This window comes from Uloborus diversus, chromosome 7 (genome assembly GCF_026930045.1).
Source record: "Uloborus diversus isolate 005 chromosome 7, Udiv.v.3.1, whole genome shotgun sequence".
NCBI lineage: Eukaryota > Metazoa > Arthropoda > Arachnida > Araneae > Uloboridae > Uloborus > Uloborus diversus.
In genome coordinates, this window is record NC_072737.1 from 111,598,649 (window position 1) to 111,615,709 (window position 17,061).

General features: G+C 34.4%; 1 protein-coding gene across 1 annotated transcript in view; it reads right to left on the reverse strand.

Moving 5' to 3' along the window:
- LOC129225976 (telomere length regulation protein TEL2 homolog) overlaps window positions 1–14,030 on the reverse strand; it is a 58,619-nt gene extending 44,589 nt beyond the window's left edge. The window contains exons 1-4 of the mRNA XM_054860546.1: window positions 13,616–14,030; window positions 10,569–10,775; window positions 9,546–9,700; window positions 2,744–2,891 (exon numbers count right to left, since the gene is read on the reverse strand). Coding sequence (XP_054716521.1) covers window positions 2,744–2,891; window positions 9,546–9,700; window positions 10,569–10,775; window positions 13,616–13,938 — 833 coding nt within the window. The 5' untranslated portion in view covers window positions 13,939–14,030. The remainder of the gene's footprint in view (window positions 1–2,743; window positions 2,892–9,545; window positions 9,701–10,568; window positions 10,776–13,615) is intronic.
- Window positions 14,031–17,061: the final 3,031 nt, after the last annotated feature.

The following is a 17,061-nucleotide window of genomic DNA, read 5'->3' on the forward strand; positions in this document are numbered from 1 at the left end:
ACGTTGCCATTGATTGGTGGATACACAGGGTTGGGTTTAGTGCCTTTTGCGATCACAATGGGGTACATATGAAGTTTCCCATTTTTTGCGATTTTCAAGAGCAGATCATAGTTGCATCGATTTAACACAGAAAAGTCATAAATTGTCAAGGCCCATAAAGCGTCAGCGTCATCTTGTCAACAACGTTTTTGCTGGTATAGCCTTTGATCAATACTTTGCCTTACTGTAAACCGTTTAACTGCTTCTAATGAAATGACTTTTCTTTAGCAAACCACAACGCGTAGACTTTAGTTAATGATGCTTTAACCCCCTTCCCGCTCCCTCCCATGAAATCGCCGTGCTGGGGTTTTGAGCTCCATTTCTCGCTCCTGTGACATTGCTGTGCTGGGTCGTGCAATATTAATGCAACGAAATTACTGAAATCAATTCATTTATTTGGCCCGGAATACATTTTATTTCCCTCTTTATACACTAGATGGTAGCACCAGTCCATTTTAAATGTAATTGCAGATTTTAAATGTAATTCCAGAGATGAAGAAAGGAAATTTGGTACTAACTTACCAGATTGTGACGTTGGTCTCTGTATCTCAAGCTTTGAAAATTATCACACAAGAAAAATTTACTTATCTTTACTTATATTACACAAAAGATTAATAAAATTCTTTTTTAATGTTTAAAAGATGTATTTCTTAAATTTTTGCTGCTTTCTTGGACTTGCTTGTTGACTTTTCATAAAATTTTAAATTTTTTTAAAATTTCAATCTAAAAAATATTGAAAATGAAAAATTGAATGCACATGTTGTTCATACACTTATTTTTATATCATTTTCTTAAATAAAAAATAGACACTTTTATGACCGTTTTCTTGAAAATTATCTGATTGTTAAGGGGTTAAGAAATTAGTTTTTCAGTCAACATTGCTCGTTTTATGGAACTGTTTTTATGGATGAATATCTTTTTATTTAAATGGATCTACGTTTTATCGACTGGAATGAACACTGACTTGTGGGACACGGTACTGAGCTCTCACCTGGAATATTAGGTAAGACCTTTAAATTTCTGCTAGTGGTACGGTGGAGGACTATTATTGATAGTCATTGGCTTCTAATAGTCCAGACGAAACCCCAGTGTATAGTTTTAGGTCCTAGTTCCAAGAAATCTGTGTTCATTTTTTGCATACGGTGCGTTTAGTCCTATGCATTCCTGAATGCTAGATTTCTCGAAACTGGACATCCTCGCTTTAGTTTTTAGTTAAAAATTTTTGGGTCTGTTGACCTTAGGATGAAGGTTCCACTGCTGAGGAGTTCTGGCTTCATCAACTTAGTCTCATTATTAGTTTTAGTATTCTTATTTGTTTAATTTTGTAAATCCCTTATGTGTTTATTGTTTGCATTTTGTAATATGTATATATATATATATATATAATAATAAAAGTGAAAAATATTGAAAAGATATATATATATATATATATATAATGGTGATACCTACCATGTCCTCTGGTAAAAAGTTAAGGAGAGATATCTAACCTGCAAGAGCCTATTTTCAATGTAGTCATTTCCACCATGGGAACCCTTCGTGATATGACAGATATCAATTCTAAAGTCTAATGTTTGTTTCACTTGCTGTGACATGTCAGGATCAATGGTAGCAAATGTTGTAGTGATTTTCTGGGGTAAATCTTGTAAATTACCTGGCAAAGGATCACAAACACAGGGGCATATATGACTTAAAGCGTAAGGGAGGATGGCCAGTCATTTTGGCAATCAGAAGGTGTTACTCCCTCCCCCCCTCTGGATTTTAGAAACAATGTAATCATGCATTTGTGTATGTATTCTGCTTTATTTTCTTTATAAAATGCATTGAGTATACAACCTTGCCTTAGAAAGTTTTGAAATAGCAGGCCTGGGTGCACTACTCTGAATTGAAACTTTTACACTGTGTATGGAGGAGGTCATGTGTAATAAATAGCACACTTTTGCAATAGAAGGAATACTTATTCTCTGGGGAGCTTGTGAAAAAAGAGAAGCCATTTTTAGCACTGTATTACCTTGTGTTACCTTCACAGTTCATAGTGGTATTGAGACGATAACCCATTAACTTCCCTTGTTCAATGAGCTTCCAAAGAAGAAATATAGACTCAAAGTCAAGCGCCAAGTTACCACAGCTAACTCGTTGACCAGTTTAGTAATCAAAACAAGTCTATTAATAAACATTTGATTTTTTTCTTTTTTTGTTTCATTTAGTGTATTCTCTGTTTTATACAGTTGGATGGGGGAGGGTAATTTCCTGCCCCCTCCCCCTTCTCTGGATAAGTTCATTCAAAAACACAGGATCTTTGATGATAACCTACAAAAAAAATTGCATGGAGTTAGGTCCAGAGAGCACATTTCCCACAGAACTAGAGACTACTTTCATTGTCAGAACCGCCTCCAATCCAACAACCTTGCTACTGAGTAAAAAGCAAATGTGTGTCAGATAATGAGGGGGTGTCCCATCTTGTTAAAAATGAACCACCATGAATCGTGAGATGACTGCAAGAGAAACAAGCATTAGACTTTAAACTTAATAGCTGTTGCCTCATGAAAGCTTTACACATCAAACACTTAAATACTTACGAACAAAACTTGTAATATTTCTTTCTCCAGAAAATTAAACCTTTTTCCTGTATCTGTAATATGTTTGTTTGCATATTACAGATGCAAAAATTACAAAATGCATTTTGTAAAATAGAAAAAAGAATTACCATGGAATAACCAGCAATAAACTAGTGACATAAGATTCTAATGATATAAGAGGCATTTTAATGATGAATTTCTGAGATATTCTTCTCCAAACAAAATCAGATTCTGAAACTTTAATGAGTTCTGTTGAAATTTTCTTTGCTATAATATCTGCAATATTAAAATGTCAGTATTAATAAAAAGAAAAAAAAAAGGCTGCACAAATTAATTCCAACTTTAAACTACAAATGTAAAAAAAAAAAAAAATCCTAAAAATATACTAACTGCAAGAAATTGTGTACCTCAGAAAAGTTCATAAAAATTAAAAAAAAAAAATCCGACTGTATGATGGTACAATTAGTAATACTATTTAAACAAAGCAAAATAATTCTGTGAAGGCCTCTACAAGCTATTATCAAAAAGTGAGAAAGTGTCATCCCATAGGGTTTCGACTGAGCTGAAATAAAGCCTAACAAAATTTTCTTCTACGAACAAATCCCATAAAAACTCTTCAAATATCAACGCCTTAGAGAAATAGTAAGATACCTAATCCCAGAAATAATACTAATATATCTTACTGCTGCTCTGAGGCAACGCGATATACAAACAAAAATTATTGAATTCGTAAAAGCTCTTCAAATATGCTTACAGAAATCATCCAAATCATTGATAATAATCATTTAAAAAGTTTTCTTTTAAAATAATTTTTCAGCTTTAGAATGTAAGCCGAAAATTTTTGGAAACAACAACTCAAAGTTTATGGATCAAAAAACCCCTGGTTGATTCAATATTTGCATAATACTCGACACATATCCATCTGAGATTAAGAATTTGCAAGATACTCGATGCATCCATCTTGTATGCAGAAAAATAACATCACTTAAAATAATAGTAAAACATCACTTAATAGCAAAAAATGGGGTGAAAATCTAATTAAAAAATAAATATTCCATAAATATAATGCGCACTTGATAAATTACTCACTGACTGATTAATTCCAATTGTAGAAAATTGGAGGTTGATGAAAACGTTGCAGTCTCAGAGTCTGATACTGGAACTCCAGATATGTCTCCATTGGTTTTGGGTTCATCAGTTTTTTTCAATAGTCCAAAAAACGGGACTGCACTGCTTTGTCACAAGAACGCTTCATTGTTTTCGTTATAGGTCAGGATGGGTGCCACGGCACCCTGGGTTGCTGCAAGGAGGAGCGAGGAGTGCCGCAAGCTGCCCATATTTTCAATATGCATGTATAATTGAAATAGATTACGGTACCGTAAAAAAATTATAATTCGTCAAAACGTGCCGTGAGTGCCTTTGTATAATGAGGTTTTGTGCTAACACAACACTCAAATTTTACATTTCTTGCATGATACTAAATCCAAAACACAATTTAAACTAATAAACTATTTACAGCATATTTAAAAATAAACTCAGCAGGACTAAAAACAAAACTGTCTAAAAATTACAACAGAAAGAAATTATAATCTACAGAGACTCAACATAAAGCAACATTTACACACTCAAATGTTTGATTGATTGAAGCGATGCCTGTAGCTTTGGATATGAATTTACAATAACTATTGTTGACTAAATTTGTTGCATAAAAAGCAATCGGGCATCAGATACTTCTTTGTTACTTTTCATTATACTGGCTCCTGAGCCCAGCGCTGCAGACTAACTGTCTTAAGAAAAGCTATTTTACTGCCTACATATTTTAAATACATATGCTATAAATAAAAAAGTGACCAGTTAATAACCGATCAACCCTCCCCCCCCCCCAAAAAAAAAGAAAGAATTCAAGTACTATTTACTGTTTCTTAGTATGGTTTCGGTCCAGCTTTTCCTTCTTTTTTTTTCAAGCAGTCATTTTCACCACTACTCAAATGCAATGAACCTTAAAACAGATTACAAAGTATTGTTGCAGATTTTGATGGACACCCCCCCCCCCCCCCCCCCCGCTTGTATCCACTTCTTACGGTTTTGATCAGGTTTCTTTTATTTTTTTCGATCAAATATTCAAATACTGTTGCAGGTTTGGGGGGTTATGACCCCCATGACCCTCCCCCTTGTATCCGCCACTGTTATATATATGTGTGTGTGCGTGTGTGTATGTTCCCTATACAAATCCACAGTTTACGTCGGACTGCAACCAAATTTGGCAGGGAGTTACTTGGGTGCCTGAAAAGGACTGTAGGGGGGTTTTCAAACACCAAAAAAGAATCGAACTGCTTGAATTTTAATTAAAAGACCCAAAAATGGCATTAAATGGCTCTTTCTACCCGAAATAACAATCTGATTTTCTTAATTGAAGTTCCATTTGAAAGCCTTGGAAAGGCAGTAGTGGATTTTAGGAGGGCCCAGGGAGCATGTGCCCCTTCCCCCGAAAGGATGAATAATTTAATTATGTTATTTATTATTTTTTAATTGATTTATCTTTTGCATTTTTTATACTTTTGTAGTTAATTAAAAAGAACACAAAGCACACACAGCATATTTTGAAAAAAAGCATGTTTGTTTATTAAAAAAGTAATACTGGAGTCAGAGGCCTAGAGTGGCAGAATACATTTAACTCACTGGTTTCGAATTCAAGGGAACGTATTGTACCGATTCGTTCACAAATGTTAATTATTGATGGAATCAATAATTAACATTTTTTCAAAAAAAGGTGTAGGCCCACCTAAAAGATAGTAGATTTCTTTTTCAGCTTATCAAAAATGCAAAATGAAAGAAATCATACAGTAGTTTCTTGAAAAAAACATGATTATTAATGGAAACGGCATGTGGTATCAATATATTATCTCAACTGTATCATGGCTTTAAGAACAAATCAGCAACTGCTTTGAAATTCACACATGAAGTTTCTGAATTCTTCAATAAAACTCATATGTTATGAAGAGTTATGATTTTAATAATCAAACAATATTTCATAGTTAAAATATAAATTAATACATAAAAACTCAAATGAGGTATGGGTTTATTTAAAAACTTTGCCCTCGTGTTATTTAAACATAATGACAATGTTCCTAAATTAAAACCCCACTCATTGTATAGCATCTTGTGACATTATATTGGGTTAGTATTTAATTGGCTTGAAATATTGACTCTAAAGTCTGACGGAATGGTAGACAACAATTTTTGGTACATTATTTCATTTTGAAATTCAGGATTCTTAATTTTGAAAATACTAGGGGTAATTAATTTTATTCTATGAGACAAATTCAAAATTGACTCTGATTGTTCCATGTTAATGGAGTGAAAGTCCTTCATAGAATAAGTATTAGCCACCGGCTTAAAAAATGATAACAATGCATCAGTTACTTTTGTAACCGAGTCAGAATACCTTAGATCTGGTGTATCTAAAACATATTTGAGTGCAGCTCCTGACAATTTACTTTTAATGTACAAGACGCCTTTTTTTTTCAGACCACGCATTAACACTAATTATATCTTTAACCTGCTCTACAAAATATTGTGTTTCAGTGGGATCTCCACTAAAATTAGCAACATTGAGCATGAATGGGGATCTGCCAGAGTGTACGTTCTACAAGATGGGGGGTAAGTTCTACAAGATGCAGCATTTTGAGGGGTTTGTGTCACACTAGCATTAACAACAGTGTTGGACACGGCTGACAAAGTTGGGTCAACCTGACGGGTTTTTCTTTTAGCAGGCATGGTTAAAGAAAAATTAATGCACAACCAGAAATTTCACTTGATTTAGAATGGCAAAACATTTTCCACAAAAAAAAAAACAATTTTTCAACAGAAGATGTACAAACAAACAATTTCCACTGAGCGTTAGAGTTCATTCCCATAATATCAAGTGTTACAAATTTATTTTTTTTATTTTTGAGCTCGGTTTCACAAGAAAAAGAACTGGCACAACGCCAAAGATGGGACTGGTCACGCACCAAAAATGTCGCGTAGCCCGGGCATGTGAAGGGGATAAGAAAATCATTCAAAGAAGTAGAAATGAATTTGAGGATTTGGGGCAAGATTAAGACATGCTTCTTTGTACCTAGTAAAAGACAAAGATGTTAAGCTCTACTTTAACAAACACAACCATAAAGGAAATGGGGTACTCCTTTACAGAATTGGAAAAAAACAATGTTAACTTATGTTCGGCCCGTGCAAGGTTTCAACTACCACGCACAACGGTGGCAGGACAAATGTGTGATTACATCATATCTGAATAACGTGGCACCGCAGTAAATCACAACGAGAGGCAATCACTCATCTATTTCATGCACACAAAACTAAACGGCCGTTTGGAACCATACTCGGCCGAGCGGATAGGGCCAAAAACGCTTCACTCTTCAACACGGCGTTCCGATGCACGCAAAAAATATGATCTCCCCTTAAAAAACCTTACGTCGCCTTTTTATCAACTTTTCCATGGAAGTTTCTAGAACAAATATTACATCAGCCAAAATCCGACTCGAAGCGGTTCCACGTCCAATACAATCAATTCTAAACCAAAACTTTCTTGCGGTTGGCTAAAAGTTCAGCGACCTCAAAAATGCGAATCAATGACGTCATCAGAAAGCTTCACGATCGCGAGGGAAAAAAATCACCGCAAAGGCTCTCAAAGATGAAAAAAATTGACTCGCCGGAAATCGAAACCAAATGAAACAGAATGAATGTGGACCACCACAAACGTTATTCATGTACTTACAAAGAGATTCATTGACCGAAAGGAACCCTCACAAAAATGAATAAATAAATGAAAGAAAAAAAAATACACAAATAAAGAATGTCATGAAAACTATGTTATGAAACATCGAATGGGGGGTGGGGGCTATTCAATTTTACGTGCCCCCTCCAAAAGATTTTTCTGTATCCGCCCCAAGGGAAAGGTAACCCTAAAATTGATTTACTTCTTTTCAATTTCAAAAAAAAAAAAAAAAAAACAAGGCTGTACAATCACTGGAGAAAAAGTTAAAAGCCTTTTTAAGCCTAAAGGAACAGCATTTTCATATCAGAAAATTATCGCTTGCGCAGTCTCATTTTAAATTAGAGTGAATAAAACCAGTCAGAAGGCTGTCACTTTTTTTTCTCGACTGTGACTAAATATTTTTGTTTTTGTTTTTGTTTTGTTTTAAGGGAAAAATTTCCCCTTTTAATTATTATTTGGCGATTCATCTTCTTTCTTATTTTTTGTACTTCCAGCAGAAGATAATCAAGGATTTTAGTTGTATTTATGAAAGATTGCATTTAATTTATTTGGGAATTTTCGTTTGCTGTTTTTTTTTTTCTTTAAGAATGATTATGTTGATGGGAAATTTTACAGTACAGTGAAACCTGTGTAAGTTGACCATCTGCGGTGCACTACTTTAGTGGTCTACTTAAACAGGTGGTCAACTTACAGAGGTTGATTTATATGATAAGGGCTAATTCCATGCCTGAAAAAAGTGGTCAACTTACAAGGGTGGTCAACTTGACAGGTTTTACTGTATTATTTTTCTGTAATTGCAGCCTGATTGTTGATCATGTGTCACTTAACATAGCTTTTATTCTCTAGGTACACCATGCAAAGCCAGGCAACACAGTTAGTCTATAATATAATTTAAATGCAAAGGTGCTCACGAAGGGGTATGCTCAAACGGCATCATTGAAATTTTTAGAAAGAGTGTCTTAAGAGTCTTTTTTTTGGGGGGGGGGGGAGGGAACCCGTTTTTAGTAGGTGGTTTGTAATACATGAAAAGTGCAAATACTGATAGGCAATTGGCTGTATATTAGGAGGAAAAAAATCTTATGAGGAACATAATAATCATAATAAAAATAAACACTAATAAATAATGAGTTTATCCGCTGGTAAGAGCTATTAATCCTTGAAAGTAAAAAATAAATTTTTTTTTAATTTTTTTTTTTTTTTTGAAAGTTTAGTTAAAACAATTCTTTTTGCTCACTTGTATTCATGAAAAACAAAATATCAATGATATAAACCTTAATCTGAACTCTCACATCATTCACATGTAATAAAAAGACACTTTCGAACAGTGTTAGAATTAACAAGCACTTGTTAGGCATATTTTGAGACCAAAAATGTTTATTTTCAAGCTTGGACTTTCGATGCTAAGCACCAAATTTAACACCTCAAGTTTTTATTGCTTTAAACCTCCAACAGATTGCAATGCTAACCCACAGGTGATGAGAACGTATAATAAGAAACATTTCTTCAATTTCTACATTTTTTAAATACATACATGTCTGAATACTTTCTATTTAATGAAACTTTGTTTGGAATGTCATATATATTTATTCAAAATGGCACCTAGATTTTTCATTTTGATGCCTGGAAAACATTTTCCGATGTTATTAATGAGGCCTAGGTTCGAGGGCCTTCTCTTGCTTCGAACACTACTTTCAAGTTTTACTAAAATTCCAATTTTACCTCTACTAAAAACTTGAATATTTATCAGGGGAAAAAGAAATGTTTGCAATAATTTAAAGTCATTTTTAATAACTTATAAATTATAGGTAATTTTAATAATAATGTCGCATCTTTGTACTTATACCAACATAGTTGCAGGTAATACAATGACAATAATTGAGTGTTCAATACAAAATTCATTTTAATGTTTTTTCTACTGTGTATAAGGAAAACACTGAATGAATGTTTCACTCGGAACTAATTTTAATTGAATTTTTAAACGACTCCCTTGCTTTAAAAAAAAAAAAAGTAGGGCACTTAATTGATCTCCATGGTACCCTGGGTTCCACAGAACACAATTTAAGAAACTTTGATTTACAACAACTTTTGTAAACAGGAAACTATAGGAAACTAAGAAAAAATTCTTATTTTAATTCAAAAAACAAAAAACTCACCAGCATGGCCAAGGACACAAAGTTTACCAGTAAGTTTACTCAGAAACTCCAGGCTGCAACCTTGACAATCATTTAGCCTATCATGGACATAAGTTAAGGCTTTCAAAATTGCTGAGACCAGAAGTGGAACATAAAATTCTGTGCAGAAAATTTTTCTGTAAAATATTTTATAGATAAATATTAAAATTTCAGGCTGTGGCTAACAAATGTATAGCAAATGTTATAATTATGAAGCTTCTAAAAATATCATGCAACAAAATGAGAAAAAGATGTTAAAATATTAGTTTTGTTCCTTTTGATGCTTGTGAATAAATATGATTCACTTATTACAATAACAGATAGTTAATAAAAGTTACTAATTTTACAAAGTTATATTTTGTTCTAAGAAAATTGTCGTTATCTAAGCATGAAGGTTATTTGAGGTACTTTTGCAAGCATTTCTTTTCGGAATTCTTAATTTTGTAAAAAATACTACTTGAATTTTGTAAAATTTAGTTTTAAGAAAACAATTACTAATATTTGTAATAATCAAGACCAAAGAAAATTAATTTTATCTAAATGTTCTCTTACAGTAAGATTTGTTACTAGATGGATGTTGCTACATCTTATATTTGGATCCCAGAATTTTGTAAAGGGCCCCTTTACAAAGTTCGGAATTTTGCGAAAAGTGCACCAGCAGGGAAAAATTTTTTTTTAGGTAAACGAACCCCTGCTTACCTATGTCGGCTATTCAAGAACAGTTCCAGCAGATTGCTAATGTATGCAGAACTAGTTCTTGGGTTCTCCTTGGGTTCTCCTAATTGATTTGAAGAAAAATAGCAAACCAATTCACCATATGTAACTTATGGTTCAACAGCACAATACAGAATTATGATCAAACATTTGTACCCTAGACACGAAATATAGGTCCTAATATAATAATCGAAAACTTGTTTCCAATTTAATCACCTTCCTTTGATTGCAACATTAGCAATTAACAAACTATCAACATAAACACATACCATAAACGAGATAAAAACTTACTTCATTTTCCCTTTTGTCTTGTTAGCTATTCTTTCAGGCAAAGAAACTATTAGCGTGATTAAATCATCCCAAATTCTGGATACAGATACATATTTCAAATCCCATTCACTATTGCTTGCACACTGATACTTGAACATAGATTCAATACTAGAGCATTTGATAAATTTCTGCAACAAATCAATTACTTTATCTTGTTGATAACTTTCCCTAAAAAAAGTGGAAAAATAGAATTAGAAAATCATTTTAAACTAAAGGGGATGAATAAATGTGCATTTTGGGACAAGCGAAAAAAAAGATTAACATGAAACGGAACTGATGTGATATACCCCACACTTGGCGACTTTTTCCTGTTGGCGCCAAGAAAGCGTCGCCAAGAAAACGATGTATGACGACATACGTCATACATCGTTCTTAGCGATGCTTTTTTAGCGCCAACAGGAAAAAATCAGATAAAAAAACATGATCAAAGCACTTCAGAACACAATATATATAAAAACAACATAAAAGCACAACAAAAAATATCACGAATATATGCTTCAAAAATGTACAGGGCCGGGGTTTTTTGTAAACATATTAAAATACAATGAAATAAATTATTGTATTAATTACAAGTCGAAATTAATGCATTAATTTTTTTTCATCATTTCTCCGGGATACGAGCCCTCGGTCTCATAGTACTTTCGTAATGAGACCTCGGCTCGCCGGCCCTGCCTCGGTCTCATTACGAAAGTACTATGAGACCTCGGGCTCGCCAGGACCGCGCTTCGCTCGGTCCGTTATCCCTCCGACTGTTAATATACATTACAGTCGGAGTATGGTCACAATTATGTATATTTATGTATATTATGCATATTCATGTGTATGTACACCCAAGGGTGGCTCCTTCCGTTCAGTGTACAATAATGACAGTTTTAAGTGTGAAATATGCACCATTATTGTGCAGATTTATTAATAAAATTCAGCATTTTTAAGAGTACAACCGAAAGAATTTTCAATTGTTAGCTTAAAATTCAGTACCTAAAGGAGGCACGTTAATGTCTAAATAATTCGTGGCATCGATAAGGATTAACTTTTAGAACAAAATAACCAAACTATTTTTGTAAAATTAATTAACATACAGTAAAAATAAAGTTAAAAGCTACAAGAACCCCTCAAGGATTTGTAAAAAACAAAGAATTTCCGAAGTGAGAATTTTTATGTGAATTCTAAAATAAAGAACTTACCTTTTTATGGTATAAATCCTCACACTCAGTCCAAAACAAAACATCATCTGACAATGGCGCGTTATAGATACACACCACGTTGGAGTTAACTTTTAATTAACCTTCAAGTTTGAAGAAACTGGCATTTTCTAATGTTTTTACTTCAAAACACAACTACTGAATCTAAACTAACACAAAATAAGCATTCCTGTAAGGTATATTGCACAAAACAACACGTATCTCTCCTGCGTAAAACCAAGAACCCAAGTAAACAAGTTCGGACAAGTTTGCCTTCGCGTTGCCAACCACAGGTTAGTTTCACCAGGGATGCCATGCTTAAAAATTTATCGCCTCATTGGCGAGAAAAATATTTCAATTTTGTGCAAAAAATCGGATGTCGCCAAATGGGGGGGGGGGGGATATCACATCTGTACCCATGAAACATTCTATTATAAACACTTCACAAAAAAAAAAAAAAAACTTGCAAAGCCTTCTTAAAATGCAAAATAATATGCAAATAAATAACTTGGAACTAACATCAAAGAAAATGTACAAAGTGGGAATACCTAAAATAGAGGATAGAGATACAAATCAAAGCATATTGTTTAAAACTTGGTATACTCTCTCCCTGAACAAGGGGAAGAAATTTGTTATTGTTTCTGTACAGAGAACAAATCTAAGCATGTTCTATATTTAGATTTCAATGCAGCAGTTCCAAACCCATGTGGAACAGCTTGTTACTGGGCCATGGACACTGGTCGAGAATATGAAACATCAAAACAAATCTTGGGGTCTTAATTCCTTTTTTTTTTTTTTTTTTTGCGAGATGTACGGTTACTCTCCCCGGCTCATAGCTAATAAAGAACTTCAAGATTAAGATTTTACATATTTCTTCAGAACTTTTCCTTTTAATTGAAGATGAAATCTAATGAACCAGGAACTTCTTTATAGAAAATTGCCAAATAAACCAGTGCATATTAGCTCCAAGCTTCAAGTTAAAAACGCTCCTCCTTTGTTGAACTGGCATGACTAACCAGTGAATTGAGACACTTGAGGTGCTTTTTGACAACCCACCAATTTAAATAACACTTTTCAATGCAGTTTTTTCTTTTTGTAAAAATAATGTAGAAATGCATTGAATGTTGCGAGTTATTTGAGACTAAAACTATCCAGTTTCAGTCCCAATATCAACTCCCTTGTAGAGGAAAAAACAGCGTCAACAATCTCATGTGGCTTTAAGTTTGATGATTTTTACACTTAAGGACAGTTATATGAGCAGATACCCCCCCCCCTCCCAGAAAGTAAATTTTGGCTGTGCAAATAATATATAGTAGTTGGTGGGCCTAAATTGTGTTTTCTACAAAACTGATGGGCCGCACAACCAAAAAGTTTGGGAATGGCTGTTCTAATGTATTGACATGCTTTGTTCAATGATTTAAGTAGAGACATTAACAACTTCAAAAATAATGATGTTTTTCCATTTTAATAAAAAAAGATAAAGCTTACAATTAGTGATAAAAAAAATTAGGAACAGCTTCAGTATAATCTACAAGTTGGCAACTTTTTGACTTGGCGCCGTCCTTTAACTGCTAAAAAAAAACAAGACAGAATATGACAGCAGAACAACCAAAGCTCAAGACAACAAACAAACGAGCTATCACCAAAAAAAGTCAAAAGACGCAAAAAAAGAACGGAGCCAAACGGGGTTTATATTAAAGCTATACCAAACCTTTGACTGATATGAATTGGGTGGTGTTAGTTTTAAAACGGGTTTTGATCCCTAACATTGCGCCCTTGTTTATATGAATGTTGAATAAAATGAAACAATCAATGAAATTGAATTACCCAATTTCATTTAATTTGCGCACTAAAATCATGAAAGCCTCGTGATGAATTCCGCAGAGAAACATTTCGTCGAAAAGTTTTTCTTTTGAAGCATCATTCAACAGCGTAGGTTTCAGAGAATCCAGTAACAATGACAGAACTGAATAGTAACTCGAAGTAATTGTTGGGGAAAAACTACATTCAAGCAATTTTTTCCTATAAGAGTCCAGTACAGACCACTTTAATGTTTGGTGATTTTCTTCTCGTGGTGACAGAAAACAACATTTCAGTTTGTGGGTAAGCTGTACAATTTCTTCATTTGAATCTTTTCCTCCGGTTTCCATTTTATGTGCTATCTAAACTATGCAGGGAAAGAAATTCAGAAAGCCGTCATATACTTTCTTCCAGCGAGTTCATATTGAAGTACAAAAAAGAAGCAGCGTATAGGCTATTTATTTACAAACATTTTTCTCACACAGAATATAATATTTGGTTATAGTGCGCTAATAGGATAAGACATGTTAGTTATTGGCTTCTCCTCTTCAGCAGATCCTGTTAGTTCAAAAGGGAAAAAGTATCTGCTCCGTCAGCTGCCTGCGCACAACATGCAAGCCTTCAAACCTCTGCGCCTTCGTTTTTTTTTTTTTTTCTTTTTCACCCTCAAACCTGTGCGACTTCGTTTCTTTCTTTCTTTAGTTAATTTTTTTTTTTTTGCGCCCTTGAACCTGTGCGCCTTTGTTTTTTCAACGCCCTCGAACTTGTGCACCTTCGCATTTTTTTTTGAGCAATTCGGAACTCCAGCGCTCGAATACGCTACCTTGCGGTGATTTACAAAACTGCAAATGAAACTAAAACATTGCCACGTTGCGTTCCACGTGTGTCTGTTGACGTAAACACAGGCAGATTGTTCTGAGTATTTATTAACGCAATCGATGTGTCTTAGTTTGCTTTCAGCTACAGAAATTAATTCGTCCCTTAGTAGTATTCTCGAGCTTCTCAAAATAATGTTAGTTTTCATTATTTCCTTAATAATAGGTGAAAGCGAAAATTCTGGATTAACAAACTTGGATAACGTTATACAAGGTAAAATTTTTTATTGTTTTGTATGAATTTGTAAGAATATGGGGGTTTTTTTAATCTTAAATTAATTAAACTTACCATATTTTACAGCAGCATTTAGTTGGAATGGACAGTATGCAAAATATTTTCTTGAATATATTATCGTAGAACAAAATGAATAACCGAGAAAGAATTTACTTTATTCCTTTTATTCTCAGCTGAAAGGTTTCGCCAAATTTGTTTAGGGTTATAGTTTTAGTATTGTGCGAGCAAAGTAGCCTTGGCGAGATTTCGCGTTTTTAGTTAAACCATTTTTAATTTTTATCATGAGTGGAATAAAATGGTAGTAAGATTACAGAATTCGATAAGTGAAAAGAAATAATGGTCAATCAACTGAAAAGAAAACTACCACCATATATCCGTGAGAATTTTGTTGATGATTTGCATAACATGACACAATTAAATCGTAACTCAGAAATTAGAAAAATCGAAACAGAAAATTTTTAAATTAACCGATTTGGGAATTTGAGAGAAATAACTCGGCTACAAATGGAAAACAATAAGCGCTAGCCAAGCAAGGCAAAAAAGTATCATCTTCTTTCGATAACAATTTGTAATGTCATATTGAATTTTCTAGCATTAATTGTTATTCTTGTCAGGCCACAATTATTATTAAGTTTTATCAAGAATTGATAAATATCGAATTCAACATCGTGGAAAAAGCTGCTTAGAACTATGAACTACGTAGTTTGCATTAATCTTTGACGTTTAGTAATGCTTTTTGAATTCTCATTTCTTTCTACATGGGCCAGAATATCCACAAGACTTTGAAAATTAATTTAAAAAGAATAAAGCGGAAAATCATACGTACGAACAAAAATCACAACACTTTTAGCATTTTCTTCGTTACCATGTGCGTTTGTTTTAGTTTTTAAGTCCGCCATTAGACAGTGACTTCAGTGCCCCCTATAGTTCGTTGGAGTTGCGAATCACGATTGCTTATTGTTCTCACTTGACAGTCCTTGATGTTCCGGTTCCTTTTTCAGCTTGGACCAGGCCTGCAGCACCACCGTCTACCGGCGGCGGCGCGGCTGGTCCTGAGCACTGTCCCCCGGAATCCACTTTCGCTGGGCGGTGGCGTCCATGTCTTACACACGCATGCTCATACACAGTCGCCTACTCGCGCACGCCTTTACACACATGCCTACGTGCACACACGTAAGCCTACACACACACGCACACAGCTATATACACGTAAGCACCCAGGAGGAGGGACATGCTTGGGCGGGGGAGCCATTTCTAGAAACAATAACTCTAACCAGTAGAGTCTTGTCGCAACTCGTGATTGCGAAAAACATAATTTGAATTCAAAGTTTCGGAATTCAAATTAGAGTTAATTTTTTTCTTGTTTTTTTTACGTCCTCCATCAAAACTATGCACTCAGTTTTTGCATCCTTGAACCTGAGCGCCTTTGTTTTTGTCTGCTTCCTCAAGTCTGTAGAACTTTGTTTATTTAACTTTTTTTTCGCCCTCGAATTCATTGTTTCATTTTATTCGCTCCCTCGAACATTTCCTTTTTCTTCTTTTTGCATCCTCAAAACTGCGCCTTTTTTTTTTTTTTGCGCAATCAAAAATGTGTGCTTTGAATCCCCCCCCTTTGGGCGTCAAAGTTTGTGCCCACTTGGGTAACCCAGTCCGCCCCTGCTGTTTCATTGCTTTTATTCTGCATTTGAAGCTGTTTTTGATGATGTTGGGGTAAACTTCAGGGTTCGAGGGACGTCTTCAGAAGTTTTTGATGGAAAAGTTTCTAAAGCACACTTGTAGATTGTCTTTAAGGATGCTTACCGGGAAATATTACTTGTTTGTTAATTCATCGGAAAATAATTTGGGATCGCTTCCTGCCCATGATCATTAACCAGTAGACCAGTTTATTAAAACTTATCCTGTTCAAATACCGATTTATTCTTTTTTCCTAGTTGGTGGGTGGTGGTTGAAAAAGGTGCTATTCTGAGGGGGGTGGGGGTTGACCCCGAAACTCCTCTCTTGGCTGCGCCACTGCCCCCCCCCCGCCCTCCATAAGATTTATAAATGTAAAAAAGTTAATTTAAAAAATAATTTTAGAATGTTGATTTTTCAGGGCGTGCACCCTCATAACTATTGTGCCCCCCCCCCCCTACATGGGGATGCTATGTATACTACTGGGTAGGTGCTCTCTCATAGAGAATTTTTGGTATCGAGGTTTTAAAAACACAATTTAAGTAATCTTTGGCAAAGATTACTTAAAATTGCGTTTTTATTTTTTGGTGCTGTTAGAGGACGGGCGAGAGATTCTGGAGCTCTCAATTTTAAAGCTATCTTTTATAATGTCGGAGGTGGGGCGAGTATCCTTGTGGAAAATGTTCGGAATT